This window comes from Colias eurytheme, chromosome 1, assembly GCF_061535395.1.
Source record: "Colias eurytheme isolate Ceu_HAF_F1 chromosome 1, ilColEury1 Martin Lab GWU primary, whole genome shotgun sequence".
Taxonomy (NCBI): Eukaryota; Metazoa; Arthropoda; class Insecta; order Lepidoptera; family Pieridae; genus Colias; species Colias eurytheme.
Genome location: NC_142980.1, coordinates 13036256 through 13052840, shown reverse-complemented (window position 1 = coordinate 13052840; position 16585 = coordinate 13036256). Strand labels below are relative to the sequence as shown.

Genomic DNA, 16585 nt, shown 5'->3' with positions numbered 1-16585 from the left:
CATTAAAAACACGTTTATTAGTTGGAGCGGAGAAATTATATCATCCATATATTTAAGATTGCTGTCACACTGTTTTTAACAAAACATCTTCTGACTTATTTTTAAGAACTTTTAGGTCATATTCGAACACCTTTTTTAAATATTTTGTCTGTAATTGGTAGGCTTTACAGCTATAAATAATAAAGCCTGTCTGGGCAAAAAACTTAAACCCTATTTCTTAAACCTTGTTGCATATTTTCATTCCTTTCGTGGAGTCGAAGAAACAATCATCATCAAATGATAAGATGAATCCTGCCACAACATTTACCTGGTCAGCGGTATCTTTAAATTACTCGCTCCTATTAATGTTTGTTGCCTCCACAAATACAGTTGTAAGAACTTAGCGGCCTTTGAGGTGCAATTGTACATACGGTACTCGGCGTAATCCAGTTGTGGCAATTTATAATAATAGTGTAACGGGCCTGCATACGTGTCGCTCAATGTGAGCTATCTGGGAGGACAAAAAGTCAAGATGTTGTTGCAAATTTTCATTCTTGCTGCGTACCTATGAGTTCGTGAATATTCCGGTTTTCAATTTTATTGGAATTTCATATGTCCACGATATTTTTTGTTTAATTGTGGCTTTATTAATATTTTTCGTATCGATCATTTAAAAATAATTGCAGTGTTCAATCTTATTACATTTGTCGATTTTCCAGACAACCTATCCTAGTCTGAAAAACCTTAGACACAATTAAAAAAGCATATATGTATGTAGTTCTAACTATCTAATCTATCTAACTTATTTTTTGGCAAGATCTTTCTAGAACAATTCAAAAGTCTTCTCAAAAACAAACTTTAAAACCACCTCATCCCTAGTGCTTCAGCGGACAGATGAGACTTCTAATGAAAATTCTAGTTCTATAGGTACCTATAAGGAAAAAAATTGCTACTTCGCGGAATGCACAATCAAAACCAGTTAAGGATCAAACTTAAACTTTCTCCAATATCTAAAAAACTATCTAAATGTCATAAATCTATCTCAGGCAGAGTCAAGCCAATGATATCTAGTAGCAAAAAGGAGCACCCTTCACCCATCAAGTTATCCCATACAAAATTGGCAACAATCGAGCGCCAAACGCTGCATATATCAGGTTCCCGTCTCACATTTAGGATAAGTAAAGAGTTGTTTAATTAAAATCAAGTCACACACGTTGCCTCGCCGCATATGGCCAGTGGGCCGGTGAGTCACGTGACGCTGTACTTAACCGAATTGAGCCGACAATTAACGTCTAATAATATCCGAAACTGACTATAAAAACGCAGAGGACTCGGCCAGTTATTATTGGTATTCATTTATGTCGGCTGGCTGACTTGACGCGTAAAAACGCTATGCTAGTGTAAATGCATGGACGGTGTCGTATTTTTTAATTGGTTTTCTGGAATCTTTACTGCGTTGATAATTATTTGAACCTACATTATATTATTTTAAGAAATTTTCGGACAAACGTATTTTAATTTAATTATTATTTAGACCAACTAACACCAATAAGGATATGTAATAAATTTTGTCTCCCGTATATAATAAAGCTAAGTCTTTGGAAGTGGAATTTAAGCTTACGGTTTGTTTAGTTAGAATTTATAACGTGATTTATTACAGACTACACTATATTCAAGGTATACGAAGTTTTGAGTATGAAACTGAACGTTATCCCGAGGCATTTTAGTCACCTTTCATACGTACATATCGCAGCTCTTTATTATATTTCGCTTTAAAAATATATTGAATACTGGTTTCGTTTATACTAAACTTTATCAAAGAATTCGTTCACATTCGACTTCTATATTTTTACAGGTAAACGAAACAATAACGTTTTCCCGATACAAAACCATACAAAACACCGCCGTTGCCCGCTGCTACTCAACAGAATTGAATTTTCGAAAAAACAAAACCGCCGCGAGCGGGGTTTGAAGTTTGAACGTCGGTCGTGAAGTGAAAATTTAATTTGATCCTCGTGCATTGTATCATGTACCTATGATCAAAATCGGGGAATTACATAAATGGCTTGTACAAACTGCCAGGACGCGTAATTGCCTTAACGTTTACCAATAGGCAATAACGTCCGTACTCCGTAGGTACGTACGTACGCGGAATCGATATAATTTCGAGTTTATACGTGTAATATTGTGAAATGTACGATGTATTGCAGTTTAATATTACATTTTAATATTTGGAAATGGATGTTTATCTTTGTAGGTGTGATATTGATGAAATTAATTGGTATATAATTTTTTTTGTTATATATTACAAATAATATAACAAAAAATTTTGTTTTATTTATTACTAGCGGTCCGCCCCAGCTTCGCCCGTGGTACATGTTTACGTTTTCTCTACATAAGAACCATCCTCGTACTTCAAGGAATATAATAAAAAAAGAATTATCGAAATCGGTTCAGCCGTTCTCGAGTTATGCGCTTACCAACACATTTTGGGATTCATTTTTATATTATAGAGATTACATGTGTACATTTGGGCGTAACAAATACTGAATTGATTATAACATAACTTAAAAGGCTGTATTAAATTCTTCACATACCTACGTAAAGTTAAGTACTAAATTTCAAATCACAACTCACAACCTTCTTATCCAATTTCACAATCAAATCCCGTCCACTCCAAAATCCTACGTCACAGGGTCACAATTAACGACATTGTCTCCAGAAATAATAGGGTTAGTAAACACAATTGGAAATACGCAGTAGGCTTTAATAGTCGCGTATACGGGCTGGCTGATCAAAGAGAGCTTCCAGGAAGCGAGCACAAGCTTCCAACCCCACCGGTGGGTCATTAAAATCTCACAATCTGTGAATGATTATTTTATAACTAGCTGTGCTCCGCGGTTTCACCCGCATTGCTCCGCTCCTGTTGGGTTTAGCGTGATGATAGCCTTCCTCGATATCTAACACCGAAAGAATTTTTCAAATCGGATCAGTAGTTCCTGAGATTAGTGTGTTCAAACAAACAAACTCTTCAGCTTTATAATAACCCGGAAGCGAGCAAAAGCTACCAACCCCACCGGTGAGTCATTAAAACCTCACTGTCTGTGATGAATTTTTTTCAATACATTCGCGCTTTGAATTGAGATGTGCTGACGATATTTTGCGGAGCTATGATTTTTATAGTTTTATATTTCATAGTATAGGTACGAGGGCTTTTATAAATAAGATCCTAGAAACAATAATAATTGTTTTTGAAACAACAAAAAAATGAAAACTATAAATAAACGCTTATAATGAAAATTAAATATTTAAAATAAGAGCATGATCAACCCTACTCCACTTTCCGGCATAAATAATATTAGAGCGAATCAAAAATTAACGTCTTCTAAAAGCGGCTACGAATTTTTAATCTCGACCATACTATGACACCATTAATAAATTATAAACGCGAACGTCGAGCCAAGTCCACCTAAAATGTAAACAAAGGAGCCATTAAATGTACCCAAAACCAGCAAGAGGTTCAGACCACATTAATTATTGCAAACCATTCATCATCTCTCCCAGGACGTACCAAAAATTACATCGAGCATATACAGCACACAGCACACGTACCAAACACATTTAGAAGATTTCACGGTGTGACCTATATTACCAAAACTAAATATGGACATCGTATCATCCCAGCGTACAAATGTTATTTCCGTCATTGAATTTTAGTGAGCATTTAATTATCTATGATGTTAATCTGGCGGAGGAGAACGCTAATTTAGTGTACAAATCGCATGATGCATGCCTTGCTACCGACTGTGGATTCTCCTGAAATATATAGCACCTACTTAGGAATTAGTTACATCCATTAGGATAGTAAGCAGTGAATAGATAAGTTGAAGATTTGTGTGATTTTGAAGTAAACTTCTAAAATTGTTTTCGTAATAAAGATAACCACGTACCTACTATAAGACATATATTAGGACAACATTATATTGACCATATAGACAAAAACATTTACATTTCGCTCGTCTTTTGTTTAATTTAATATTCTATTCACATAAATGAATGCGTATATGAAAATACATCTATTTAAAGTTATTTGTGTCTGCTACTTAAGCTCACCCGATAATGGATTGACTGGATAAAGCAAACAGATACTATTTTAAGAAATAAAATGTACCTTGGGTGAAGTGAGTAGGAGTAGTAGAATGAAGAAATAATGAGAAATTTAATACTTTTAAAAGCAGAAAAAACATCGCGGTAAGTCCAGTCAACAAAGTTTAATTTCTTTACTAAGAAATTAATATTTCTTACAAAACAACGGAGTAGTCTCGAGTTCTATAAACTTCAATCCAATAAACTAATTTCTTTTAAAGCGAATTACGTAGAAATATTAATAAACGATAACAAAGAATAAAGGACTACATTATTGATTTTTTAAGGTTCGCCTCGGTTTCCACTGCAGAATGAATGCCAGAGAATCACAAGATCGGCCTCACTTGGAATTTTAAATCGTATTTCTTTGTCATCGAATCACGGAGGACTAAACTCGCAGAGCCGATATCAATGGGGAGTATTCGAGCGCGGCGTAATTAAAATATTCCTGTAAAGTTTAGTGATTTTTAGATGTTCTAAAATAATAAAATATTATGTACTAGCTTTTCGCCCGCGGCTTCGCCCGCGTTTTCAGAGAAAACCCCGCATAGTTCCCTTTCCCGTGGGATTTCCGGGATAAAACCTATCCTATCTCTTAAGTTGGATCGAACTGCACATGGTGTGCGAATATTATTATAATCGGTTAAGTGGTTTAGGAGTCCATTGAGGACAAACATTGTGACACGAGATTTATATATATTTAGATTTATAAATTCGACTATTATATATTAATATTTAATAGAAAACATGTTTTCAATGCAATACAATATCATCCGTTTTCATGAACGCTCGTTGCCATTAGCAACGCGATACATCGATATACTAAAAGACCTCCATTAAAGCGTTATCATCGTCATTAAGTAGACCAAAATACATGGATCAACAACGGTGGAGCTTCATGAGAGCAGAGTGTAAACATCAGGACATTTAATTTTGACATACTGCAACAAGCAACCCAACGCGGGTATTTTAATAAAACGTTACAGTTCGTGTTCGGTAACAGTATATCGATAAATCTCGTCACGAACGAATGAACTTCAATCATTACCTACAGTCATATCACAGCTTGGACTATTTAATTCATTGAATTTTAATTAAAGCGGCTGAAATATGCGCCAGTGATATTTATTGAGAGGAAATGAAACAGACATGTGTTATGTAAAAATCTCACATATATTATACATCAGATATTATGTAAGTTGTGTTTTAGATAAAAAATACAACTTCCCGGACGAAATGTATAATAGAGATCATTCGAATAGTAGTACAGACGACTATAGATTCCTAAGAAGGGATTTCTTTAAATATTATTTGTTACGTACATTTATTAAAATCAAGAATTATCTACCAATAATATATTTCTGTTTTACATTAATAGGTTTCTGTGTGTATCTGCCGCGCGAAAATGATTGCTCGTTGGCTTCAAGAGACATTATAGAGAAAATAAAACATAAATTGACAATATAACTCTTATTTCACATCTTTATTGCACGCCTCATAAGCGAAGCGTTGAGGTGGGTACTACTGTCACTTCGCGCAAAACATCTGATTTTTCAAACTTAAAATGTCTTTATGTATCATACATTGCACTTGTAAGATAATACATACACACACATATTAAGAAAAAACACTATTTTTAACGTTCATGATATTTTTGATGTCATTTTTGTTATTTAAACTAGTTAAAAAACAGTTTAAAAAAGTTCTGTCTTGGACGTCCGTGTGTCTGTATGTGCGGATCCTTTTTCTTGTTAACACGATAGCGACCGAAATACTTTACTAATCGAGTCTTTTTTTTTTCTCTTACGCTTGAGTATGCAGCTCAGGAATAGAACCCTTTCATTTTTCAGAGTCTGATTCGATGTGGTTTAATTGTTATTAAATAAACAAAAATAATAATTAATAAATATTTATTAAAAAGAAATTATGAGGCGTGCACTTTTGGATTTTCCAAATTATTTTTATACTTGCACGAGAGTTGCATTCTTTATAAAATAAAATAACATTTATAAGTTACACAAATTAAATTACATCGTTAAAATTCCAACATAACAAGCACTAATAATTTAAACAACACACAAATAAAGCCAGCGCCTCTTTACTTAATACAATGACATTTTCCGCCAATTACCTACCTACTGCATTCATTTATTTTCCGACGGACACTCCCCGCACGTTGTTAGTAAATACGTTATGCTGTTATCCGCACAAAGTGTAATTAAAAACAGAGCTACGTCGACTCATATCATAAAATAAATAAAAAAGGCCTTACGATACCTACGCAGGTATTAATCCTTGTTAATACTTTCCAACAATATCGCATGTTTCACAGAAAATTAAAATCGAGTTCACGAGATACGGCATTACAAAAAGTACACTACCTTGATCCAGATAAAATGACAAAAGTGATCGGACCGTTGCGTGTACGCGTTTCATCGATTCAAAGTTACATTTTGATATGATCATCGTCATTGTTTGTAAGTTTATATCTCGTGACAACTCGAAGCCGTGATGAGTACTTAATTATTAGTCTGCAGGAAAGAAAGTGGTCGTAACGTCCGCGTGGGAACACACAACCGGTTTAGTCGACCGCTCGTGCCTTCCTTCCACCAGCGCATTCAGAATTCCATGGTACCGTTCAAACTCATTCATTTCAACTTAGAGAACTGTTTCGGAGCTGAATACCGATATATGTACTATATAGGAAAAAGAAAAGCGGGGACGTCGATCGTAAGATGTGTAATCGGGTCAGCCTGCTTTTATATAGTTAGATATCGCAAACCTGTTTATGCCCGTGGACTAATTTTAACGATGCCATAATCCTTTCATTATATCGAGCTACTTCCTCCGCTCATATTCCAGTGCATAAAGGAAGACTTCTCTTTGAGTAAATAAGTCAATTACAGATGCGCAAGCAACAGAGGAGAGCAGTCTAACATTTAAAACGATTACAGCAATGTTGCGTTTATAAATAAAGAGGCAATTCCAATTTGTATTAATAAAAGTGAAAGTGCCGTATATAAATATGCATTTTATACATTTTAAACACTTATTTATTCACACCGACGTTATTGAATATTAAGCCAGGTAATTATAACGCAGTGAAACTTTAGACTAATAACAGGACGAAGCCCGTGTTAGCTATTAGCTTATTCAATTATCTCTTAATGCCTTAGAAATCTTCACTTAACGCCACCGCTTTGCAGATAAACCACGGCGTTCAGGGAGAGAATAAAAATGAAGAATTTAATCTCCTAGCGATTTCAATAGCGACTAAGCTAGGTTTCCGTACAAAAGTAAAGTGCGCCTTGATTAAATTATCGGACTCGGCTTCAGGGTTCTAGTAAATTAAAAATGAAAAAGAATTCCTTTCAATTCTATTTACTGTTCCCTGCTAATTAAAAGGTAGTCAATGCAAAAGGAAATGCTGAATGGAGGCGAGGTTTGTTTTACTGGCATAGAAATGTAAACGAGCGCGGACGTGTCACGTGTTGTTAGATTATAAATATGACTGCTTATTAATTTAATATATACAATTAAAACTGAAGTTAATAAATTTAGTACTACATTCATTCATAGATAAACACTAATCATAAAACTGCAGCGAACTATTGAATTAATAAAGCCGATTGTTTCATATCACCTACATATAATTATAGTAATTACTAGCGGCCCGCCCCGGCTTCGCCCGTGGTACATATGAAAAATAGATGTTGGCCGATTCTCAGACTTACCCGATATGCACAGAAAATTTCATGAGAATCGGTCCACCCGTTTCGGAGGAGTATGCAGACTAACATTGTGACACGAGAATTTTATATATAAGAAGATTAGCTATAATAAGCACCGTTATCATTGTGTGTCAAATCATAAAACAATAAGTTAATTCAGACACTGTTTAATATTCACTTATATTGAAAGAAAACAAATAGAAATTATGGCACACGATGACGCGAACAGACGGCAGTCGACTTCCATTGTTATGTTATAATAGGGTTACCGTATGTGGTTTTTGCCGCGTTGTACGTTAAATTCATAAACTAAAAGCTACGCCAATATCTATATTTTTAAACATAATATTATAATGAAAAAGTAAACGTGTAAGCTAATTTAACTAACAGTTTCGTACTAAACAAGCCTTTTAATAGGAGATAATTCTATAAATTTTGAGAGAAACAAGAATTATCTTCCTGCTTTCGCTTTACCGCGGTATCGGCCAAACATGTCGTTACACATTATCGGAATAGTTAAGATAGGAAGGCCTATTGTTGCCGTATGCCAGTTCACATTACGAACGTAACAAAGTTCAAAGACCGACCACTACGGAACTACGTATTCATGAGGATTTAAGAGCGTTCACCAATTATTAAATCAAAACTAACGCTTCGCAAGTGAATTCCACAACTAAACTACGAACGATAACTTTTACTCTCTATACAGAACAAAGTTTTGCGCTCGGAATAATTTAGTATGCGAGTTCTAGTGTGTATTTATAGTTTGTACTGTATGTACAACGTACAGCCTACAACAATTGAATAGATATAACGAGTGGCAACCCTAGTTCCTGTGCCTATATGCGCGTTCAAGGCCGTAATGAGTTCTTGCTGATATGCATTAAGGTCGACGTGTATAAATCGCGACTAGCCAATACAATGCATTACTTGCGATATAAAGATACTTACCTCTATAACATATATTTACTTCTTTAAAAGCGACGCGTCAATGTTTTTTTCTTAATTTTAGGGTCATGTACGTAACACGAATTTACATGCAATATATTTACCTTGAGAATATTAAACCGAATTTGTTGGGAATATTTAAGATACTGGCATTGTTATAATAGTTTGTAGGCAGATCAAAGAATGCAATTGTGTGCTAATGCAGTCGAGAGAACTTCCGCCCCTATCTGTTCTACGAGAAGTTAAAAGTATCTAGGTGTTCTAACAAAGAAAAACCATGATCTTGAATGTGTTTTGCATATTCACGCTAATACTAATGAATTAGAAAGTAAAGCCTGTCTATCTGTTTATGTGTTTTCATGATAATAGTCGAAAAGTACTTGAGTAGTCTAATGACAATGGGGGAGAATATATTTATCAAATCAAATTGTTAAAAAATCTCCAAATGAGGTTCAATAAAGGATAAACGTTTTATCCCAATTATCTTGTAAATCTTTATGTTCGCGTGACCAAAATCGCATGTAGCAATTACAAATAATTAATTATTGAATTACGCCTAGGTCTAGCACAGTTATACCGCGTATTATAAATCTGAAAGTGGCGTGTGGGTGTTTATTGTATTTTAAACAATGGATGAACACATCTGAGGCAAATGACGATATAAGAAAGTAACTGTTACAGACGGACATATCAAAAGATAATATAAACTCATGAAATTTTGTAAGAATGTATTATGTTTGTTACTCTTTCACGTAAAAACAGCTGATCGGATATGTATAAAATTTATTTATTTATTTATTTTATTTATTTTATTTTAAATAACACTTTACTATGCTAGTTATACAAATGACTTAAAACTAAAACTTATAGCTAAACTAGCACAGAGGGCGGCCTTATCACTAAAGAGTGATCTCTTCCAGGCCAAAATTTATATAGTACTAGCTTTCCGCCCGCGGCTTCGCCCGCGTTTTCAAAGAAAAACCCGTTCCCGTAGGATTTCCGGGATAAAACCTATCCTATGTCCTTTCTCGGGTATCAAAATATCTCTATACCAAATTTCATGCAAATTGGTTCAGTAGTTAAGGCGTGATTGAGTAACAGACAGACAGACAGTTTTACTTTCGCATTTATAATATTAGTATGGATTCATTTATTACTTTTTGACACCGCTGGTTCCAGGAAGTATTTCTACATAGGATAACGTGGCAAGTAAATTCATTCAAAACTAAATAATTCATTCAACTGCAACTCGAGAATTATGTCGCCCTCATTCACATTGTCTTATCGGCGTTATCAGGGAAATGTTCCGATGTATCTGATACTGGTCTTAATATATTGACGGCTAATCGATTTTTGTGTATCCAGGAAAAAAAACCAATTGCGGGACTTGTAAAATTGCTATTATTTCGGAATTATAACAATTAAATGCGATAGTTACTTATGGCGTAGCTATTTGGCGTTAGTTGTTTATTATTATCTCCTACCATGTTTATCAAACTTGGTTTTAGATTTTACATGCTCAACTTAATATACTTTTTCTAGGAATTATTAGCAGATAAACAATAATGTATTGGAAATTATGAAAATTGTAAGCAAATAGGTTGATTTTTCATAGTTCTCTAAATAATTTTATGGACAAAATGGAGTATGAAAATGAATGAAAAACATCATAAAGCTGATTAACTGAGATTTAAAGACATTAAATGGTATCAGCATACAAAATAGGACAAAGTAGATAATGAATAAACAGATCATACATATTATTGCATAAAAAATCTATTGAATTTTCGTCTTATGCATATATGAAAAATTTTTCATAGAAGAATTTAATTTCATAAAATATGAAGTTATTTCTCGATTATTATGAGACATATTCACGCACGCAAATATACAGTCGCTTTGCAGTTATAACAGTAGCAGGGCAATTGAAACATACTTCATACAGTCTACTGATTAGAACTATCTCAAAAATCGCAAGCAAAGATAATGCATAAATTCTATAGAGCAGTTGAATTGATACTCGAAATTTTAGTCACACTTTTTCTCCTTTGTAACTTTGTATACTTTCAGAACAATTTTGATTTAATAATTCTGTGATAGCATGTGACATGTATTTTCAATATGTATTTCAGTGAATGTGATAATACTGTGTATTTTAACTCTGCTGACTTTTTTCTTAACTATCATTTTAACTGATGCAAACATTTAAATAATGACTTCATTTAAGCTATTTACATTGTAACCAATGACCATAGAAACTTTGGAAATCAAAAGTTAATACTTAATTGTAAAATCATTAATCAAATAAATAAATATGTGTAAATAGTGACCTTCAACGGTTCTTTCTCAAGTAGAAAATGTTGGAAATATTTTTTGAAATAATATTGTTAACCATAAATAATTTCTCATTACATAGAATAGTGTACTATAAGTGAACTTTAACATTTTTCAACAATAATATCCATTCAAACCTATACTCTTTTAAGATTATGGCTTCTTATACAAATCTTTGTGTTCCTTAAGAAAGAAATTATTTCTATTCAGTTTATTAGTGGGATTTTAAGCAAGGTTAAGAGAAAATACAAGGTTGTAAACAAGTAAATTACAATTAGCTTATTACTTTAGCTCTGTGTAGGTAGTTACTGCCCAAATTTCAATTCAGTACCTACAAATTTTTTGTTTTATATTTCGTTTTTATTGTTATTAAATTTTATTGTTATTAAATTTTATTGTTATTAAATTTTATTGTTATGTTATTATTTCTTAAATAGCATAAACACAATAGATGAGTTAAATACGTGTTTTCCATGATAATTTATGAAATTACGAAAATGAAGAATACCCAAGGGTTATTGTTTCAAAAATCTCTCAAGTGGGAATAAACGGACAAATTCAACAAACAACAATGTGACTGAATTGTGATGTGAACAAACATACAGGTGACGGAGGATGTTTATGGTGTACACAATAACAAAGACATTTGGACACATCGCAAACTCTTCAATAGATAATGAGATTACTTCTCTATTTGCGTAGGTGTATTTTTGTTCCCCTTTACCTGTTTTGTTTATATAAATACTGTTGTTTTTCAACAAAGTGAGGAAAATTTTGGGAGAATTTTAATGAATAGAGCTTTTTCTTTACCCTTCTTGTAAAATAATTAATTAATGTTATTCTAAACAAACAATGTTTATTGTGCAGGATGTTGCTACGCAGTAATTAATTGAGGAAAATGAAGAATTATATATTAAAAGGAATATACATAGTACAATTTCACTCCCATACCTGAAATAATATTTCACATTATACAATTTATTAGTCAGATACCTATTTGGATAGTCAGATACCTATTTGGATAGTCAGAATATTGTATATGGATTGATGGCTATAAAGCACATATTATATTTGTGCTTCATAGACATCAAACTCAATTAATTTTGTTGGAAATAATACCAAAAAATTGTCTATGTAGTTTATAGACTTGACTATGTTTTTAAAATACCCAATTAGCTAGTGTGGTTATTTATTTTCTTGCTTTTTAGTTACTAATAAAGAAAATGAAAATTATTAATCATTAAGTACTTAAACTTAAAATAAGTAGGTACAAAACTGTAACTTTTGTCCTAGTGCAAAAAAAAATATTATTCATTTTTGTTTCTACACTGTGCTAATTTTAAACAAACTGTTGCTATGTCTTCTTATTAGACTAGGTTATTTGAGGAATAGATGACATTATAAAGTAATAGCAGTCATATACTATTCAGTTTATGTTATAAGTAAGTAGTTTTAAAAGTTTGAAAACTTTATTCAAAAACGAGTTAAAAGTAGAAACTCTTCATTGAGTATAAAATAATTGAAATAGCATTAAGTTTTTGCACTTTTATGCGTTGTATATAACTTTAGTCCCAAGTTAAAAAGTAATGTTTTCGTATATCCTAAGATATCATTATTTCGCCATTTAAAATTATTTAGCAAAGGGCAGTAAACTTATTTTAAATAAATCCTCTTTTCTGGAAAATGGATCGGTTCGGAATAAATCTATGGAGTGACTCACCACTGTGTTCTGTGAATATATTCGAACCAAGCATGCGGGGGTCTTTCGGCACCCGCGGCTTGTTTCGGGTCGAACGAATAGAAGCCCCGCTTGCTGTTCCACGCTCCTTCGCCTGCTGGGCCCCCATCCTGAAGTCGGAGAGCCGCCACCCTCACGGCCCCGATGCCGGTACGCGACCTATCGTCTTGTCACTCTAATTCAATAAGTCCATTAATAGCGCGATGTATTTTTTCCCCATTTTAAATAATAAGTCCTTTTAAAATTAAAAACTTAACACAATAGTTCAAATAAATTAATCATTAAACAAAATTAAAGTATGACCACGCGTCCGACTCCGAACATATTCGAAAAAACATTACCGGAATTCGCTCAGACAAAAAACACAACCTCCGCCATTATGTGCAACTGACATGTTTGGTTTGACGCATAGAGGAACAATGTTTAAGTTTGACGTCGATTTTTGTCTCAGCATAAATATCACTAGAGGCAGCACTGTGCCTATTTTGTGGCCTATTTCTACTTTATCTGTGAAGTTTAGCACAGATAAAAAGTTGACGACTGACGAGAAGTTCATTGACCCTAACTTATGTTTTTTACCCCTTTCACACCTAACTTGGTATTGCCACTGTTAATACTAATCTGTCCGTCTAAAAAGTCAGTTTACATGGGTAATTTAAGTAGAAATTTAAAAACTTATACTGGTAACCCTGCAGGTGCTGTCAAAATTGTAAATTATAACCTAGCTTTTCTCTATTTTATTTAGATTTTCCTGTTTAATATTCGTATAAAATGCCAAAACCTTTGAGCAGTAGTGCGAGAGAGATAATTTACAAGGTTATTAAGTTTTGTCAGCGTGAAAAAGCAGAACAAAGAGATTTGGTGAACAAAAACAAAGTTACAGAAAGAGTATCCGCCATGACCGGTATGTAACACTAGTTGATACTTGTATTTATTTATATTTTTTTTCTTGTAATTTATATGTAATTAAGTACTAAAATGTGCAAAGGTGTGATCGTTTGTTAATTGTTTCCTTACACAGAATATGATTTTTCAGGTGTTTCAAGACTGACGGCTCGTATTAAAAAAGAAGCTAGCGTAAATAACGGAGCATGGCGCACGCCTGGAAAAGGTCGTGGTTCAAAAAATGGACGCCCTTTGAAAATCAATTTGGATGACTTTGATAAATTCAATTCAATTTCTAATTGCATTGACTCTGCTTTGTTTTGTTTATTCAAGTCAAAGTTAATAAATGTATATACATTATGCTCAGAAGTGTTTTTTTATTTGTTGACTTTTCCTGTAATCCTGTACCTACCTCAAATATTTTTAAATCACTTATCATATTTTAATATTTTTATCAAATTTTAATATAAATATTTTTATTCTAATGTATCTAGATTGTACGTATAAACTATACATTATTTGTAGTGTTGCTAGGTTGCGTTTTAAAATTACCCTTTAAATTACCCATGTAAACTGACTTTTTAGACAGACTCTATTATGTAATATTCTGTGCAAAAGGTTAGATTTTGTACATGAGTTCGTTGATAAATTGCCAACAACATCATTCAGTAGCATTGTTGGATGAGACAATTATTATTTATGCTAAATCAATTAAGTATCTGAGCCTATCATTAAAAAGTCACACTCCCTGATAATGGGTAGTCACCATTATAAAATTATAGCAACTCTCGGTTTGTCAATATGGCATAAGTGTCAAAAAAATTGCGTCGCTTCCACAGTCACTTCGAATATGTTAATATGAAGTTAATGTTGTAGCCAAGACAAAATAGTCACGCGTCCCCAGATCGCTTCAGTGTTGCGCACAGAACAGTAAGAACCACTGGTAATAACAAAATATAGAAGTGAATGTCATAATTATTATGAAAAGCACCGTCGCCAAACCCACACATTTAAACCGATAGTTATACTGGTACACTACAAGTAAACTATGCCTTTGTTTGGACAGCTTAATTTGAGTAAAAACTGACTAAGGGCGTATTCAGAAAGAAAGCTTGAAACTTATAAGCTCTTATAAGCGCTTATCGGCGCTTATAAGCGCTGGTAACCCGCGCAGGAAAATATATGAACATGCGCTTATAAGCGCTGATCGGCGCCGACAAGTTTGTTGAAACTTGTTGGAACTTGTCAGCGCTTATAAGCGCATGTTCATATATTTTCCTGCGCGGGTTACCAGCGCTTATAAGCGCCGATAAGCGCTTATAAGCGCTTATAAGTTTCAAGCTTTCTTTCTGAATACGCCCTAAGGTTAGATAATATAAATTCAGTATTTCAATATATACCCTAATGCACGATGTTACGGTTTATTTTAGTATAAAATCCGTAGGTAGGTATATTAGCTGTTTTGTTTCCCTTGCTTAGAAATTCCAAATTAATAATTATGTACTACGTGATACTAATTTATTATTGGTAATGTAGTTTTTTTTGTAGCTATATATTACGTATATATTTTCATTTTATTTAAACAGTCCTAAGATGGATCTCAGAACTTTTGGCTATGCATTTTCTAAAAAAAAAAAAATATTATTCCAGTATAAATCTAACTATATAGTTATCACATTGATCATGATTTTAGTTTAATTAATTTAAATAATTATTGATAATATTTGAATGCTATCCATATTGATGAAAAAAAGACGGGTTGCACTCCGGGAGTGCCGGGAGAAGTGATAACTTGATTATTAACGTTGAGCAAGTTTGATATTTTGGAATGGTATCCGACTTACGCTTTTTCGATCAGGTCACGTTTCCTAACGCGAGTTTAAGATTTTAAACCCATTACAAAAAAAATGCTCAACGCCGTTAAAGAAGTTTTCACTTCAAAAAAAAACTTGAGAGGTGTCAAGGGACACCCGGATGGAACGAAGTTCCTTTCGATTATTTAGTGAAGGAATTGTAATAAAATTTTATTTTTATTAAGTTATAATAATATCTATTTTGACGTGACAACGTCTTAAATTAGGTTGCGACTGGGAGTCACTTATGAAAAAGTGTAACGCTCGGTAACGTTACGATGAGTCACCGAACGAGAGAGAGGCCCGCGGTCTGCCGCGCGCGCAGCACATAAATATTCTACCGAGAAAAAGACGTTGTCACGTAAAATCTTCGCCCGTAAAACCGACTTTACAGGCAACCATTTTTTATATATATATTGAAGCGGGATTGGCTCGTGCAGCGATCAGGGTAGGAACGTACAGGGCCGAGGTTGGCTCACGCTAGATTGGCTGGTCGCGCGCTAATTTCTTGTTTATTTCAAAACCATCGCATATTTCAAAATTCTAACTCGGTACACGTTATAGGTTGTATATTTTATAGTTAATATCCAAAAAGTCGTAACTTTACGTTTGTTATTTTGAAGATGCTAATGAAAATTTGTATTTTTTTTTTTCGAGAAAATATCATGGAATCATGTTTCTAAAATGGTATACGGATTGTGTTGATGGCATATCTTCTTAATACTTTCTTAATATAATATTATATAAATCTCGTGTCACATTGTTTGTCCTCAATGGACTCCTAAACCACTTAACCGATTATAATAAAATTCGCACACCATGTGCAGTTTGATCCAACTTGAGAGAAACATTGTGACACGAGATTTATATATATTAAGATTGGACTTAACCATTTTGATACTTTAAGATTGCGACCGAAGGGCTTGTATCCATGGTTATGAATAAATTATTAAAAAAAAAACTACAGTTGT

At 33.4% G+C, this 16585-nt stretch overlaps 1 protein-coding gene across 1 annotated transcript in view; it reads right to left on the bottom strand.

The window, feature by feature from the left end:
* Positions 1–13258, bottom strand: part of Abl (tyrosine-protein kinase Abl) — a 52104-nt gene extending 38846 nt beyond the window's left edge. The window contains exon 1 of the mRNA XM_090105387.1: positions 12859–13258. Coding sequence (XP_089961513.1) covers positions 12859–12985 — 127 coding nt within the window. The 5' untranslated portion in view covers positions 12986–13258. The remainder of the gene's footprint in view (positions 1–12858) is intronic.
* Between the last annotated feature and the right edge of the window lie 3327 nt (positions 13259–16585).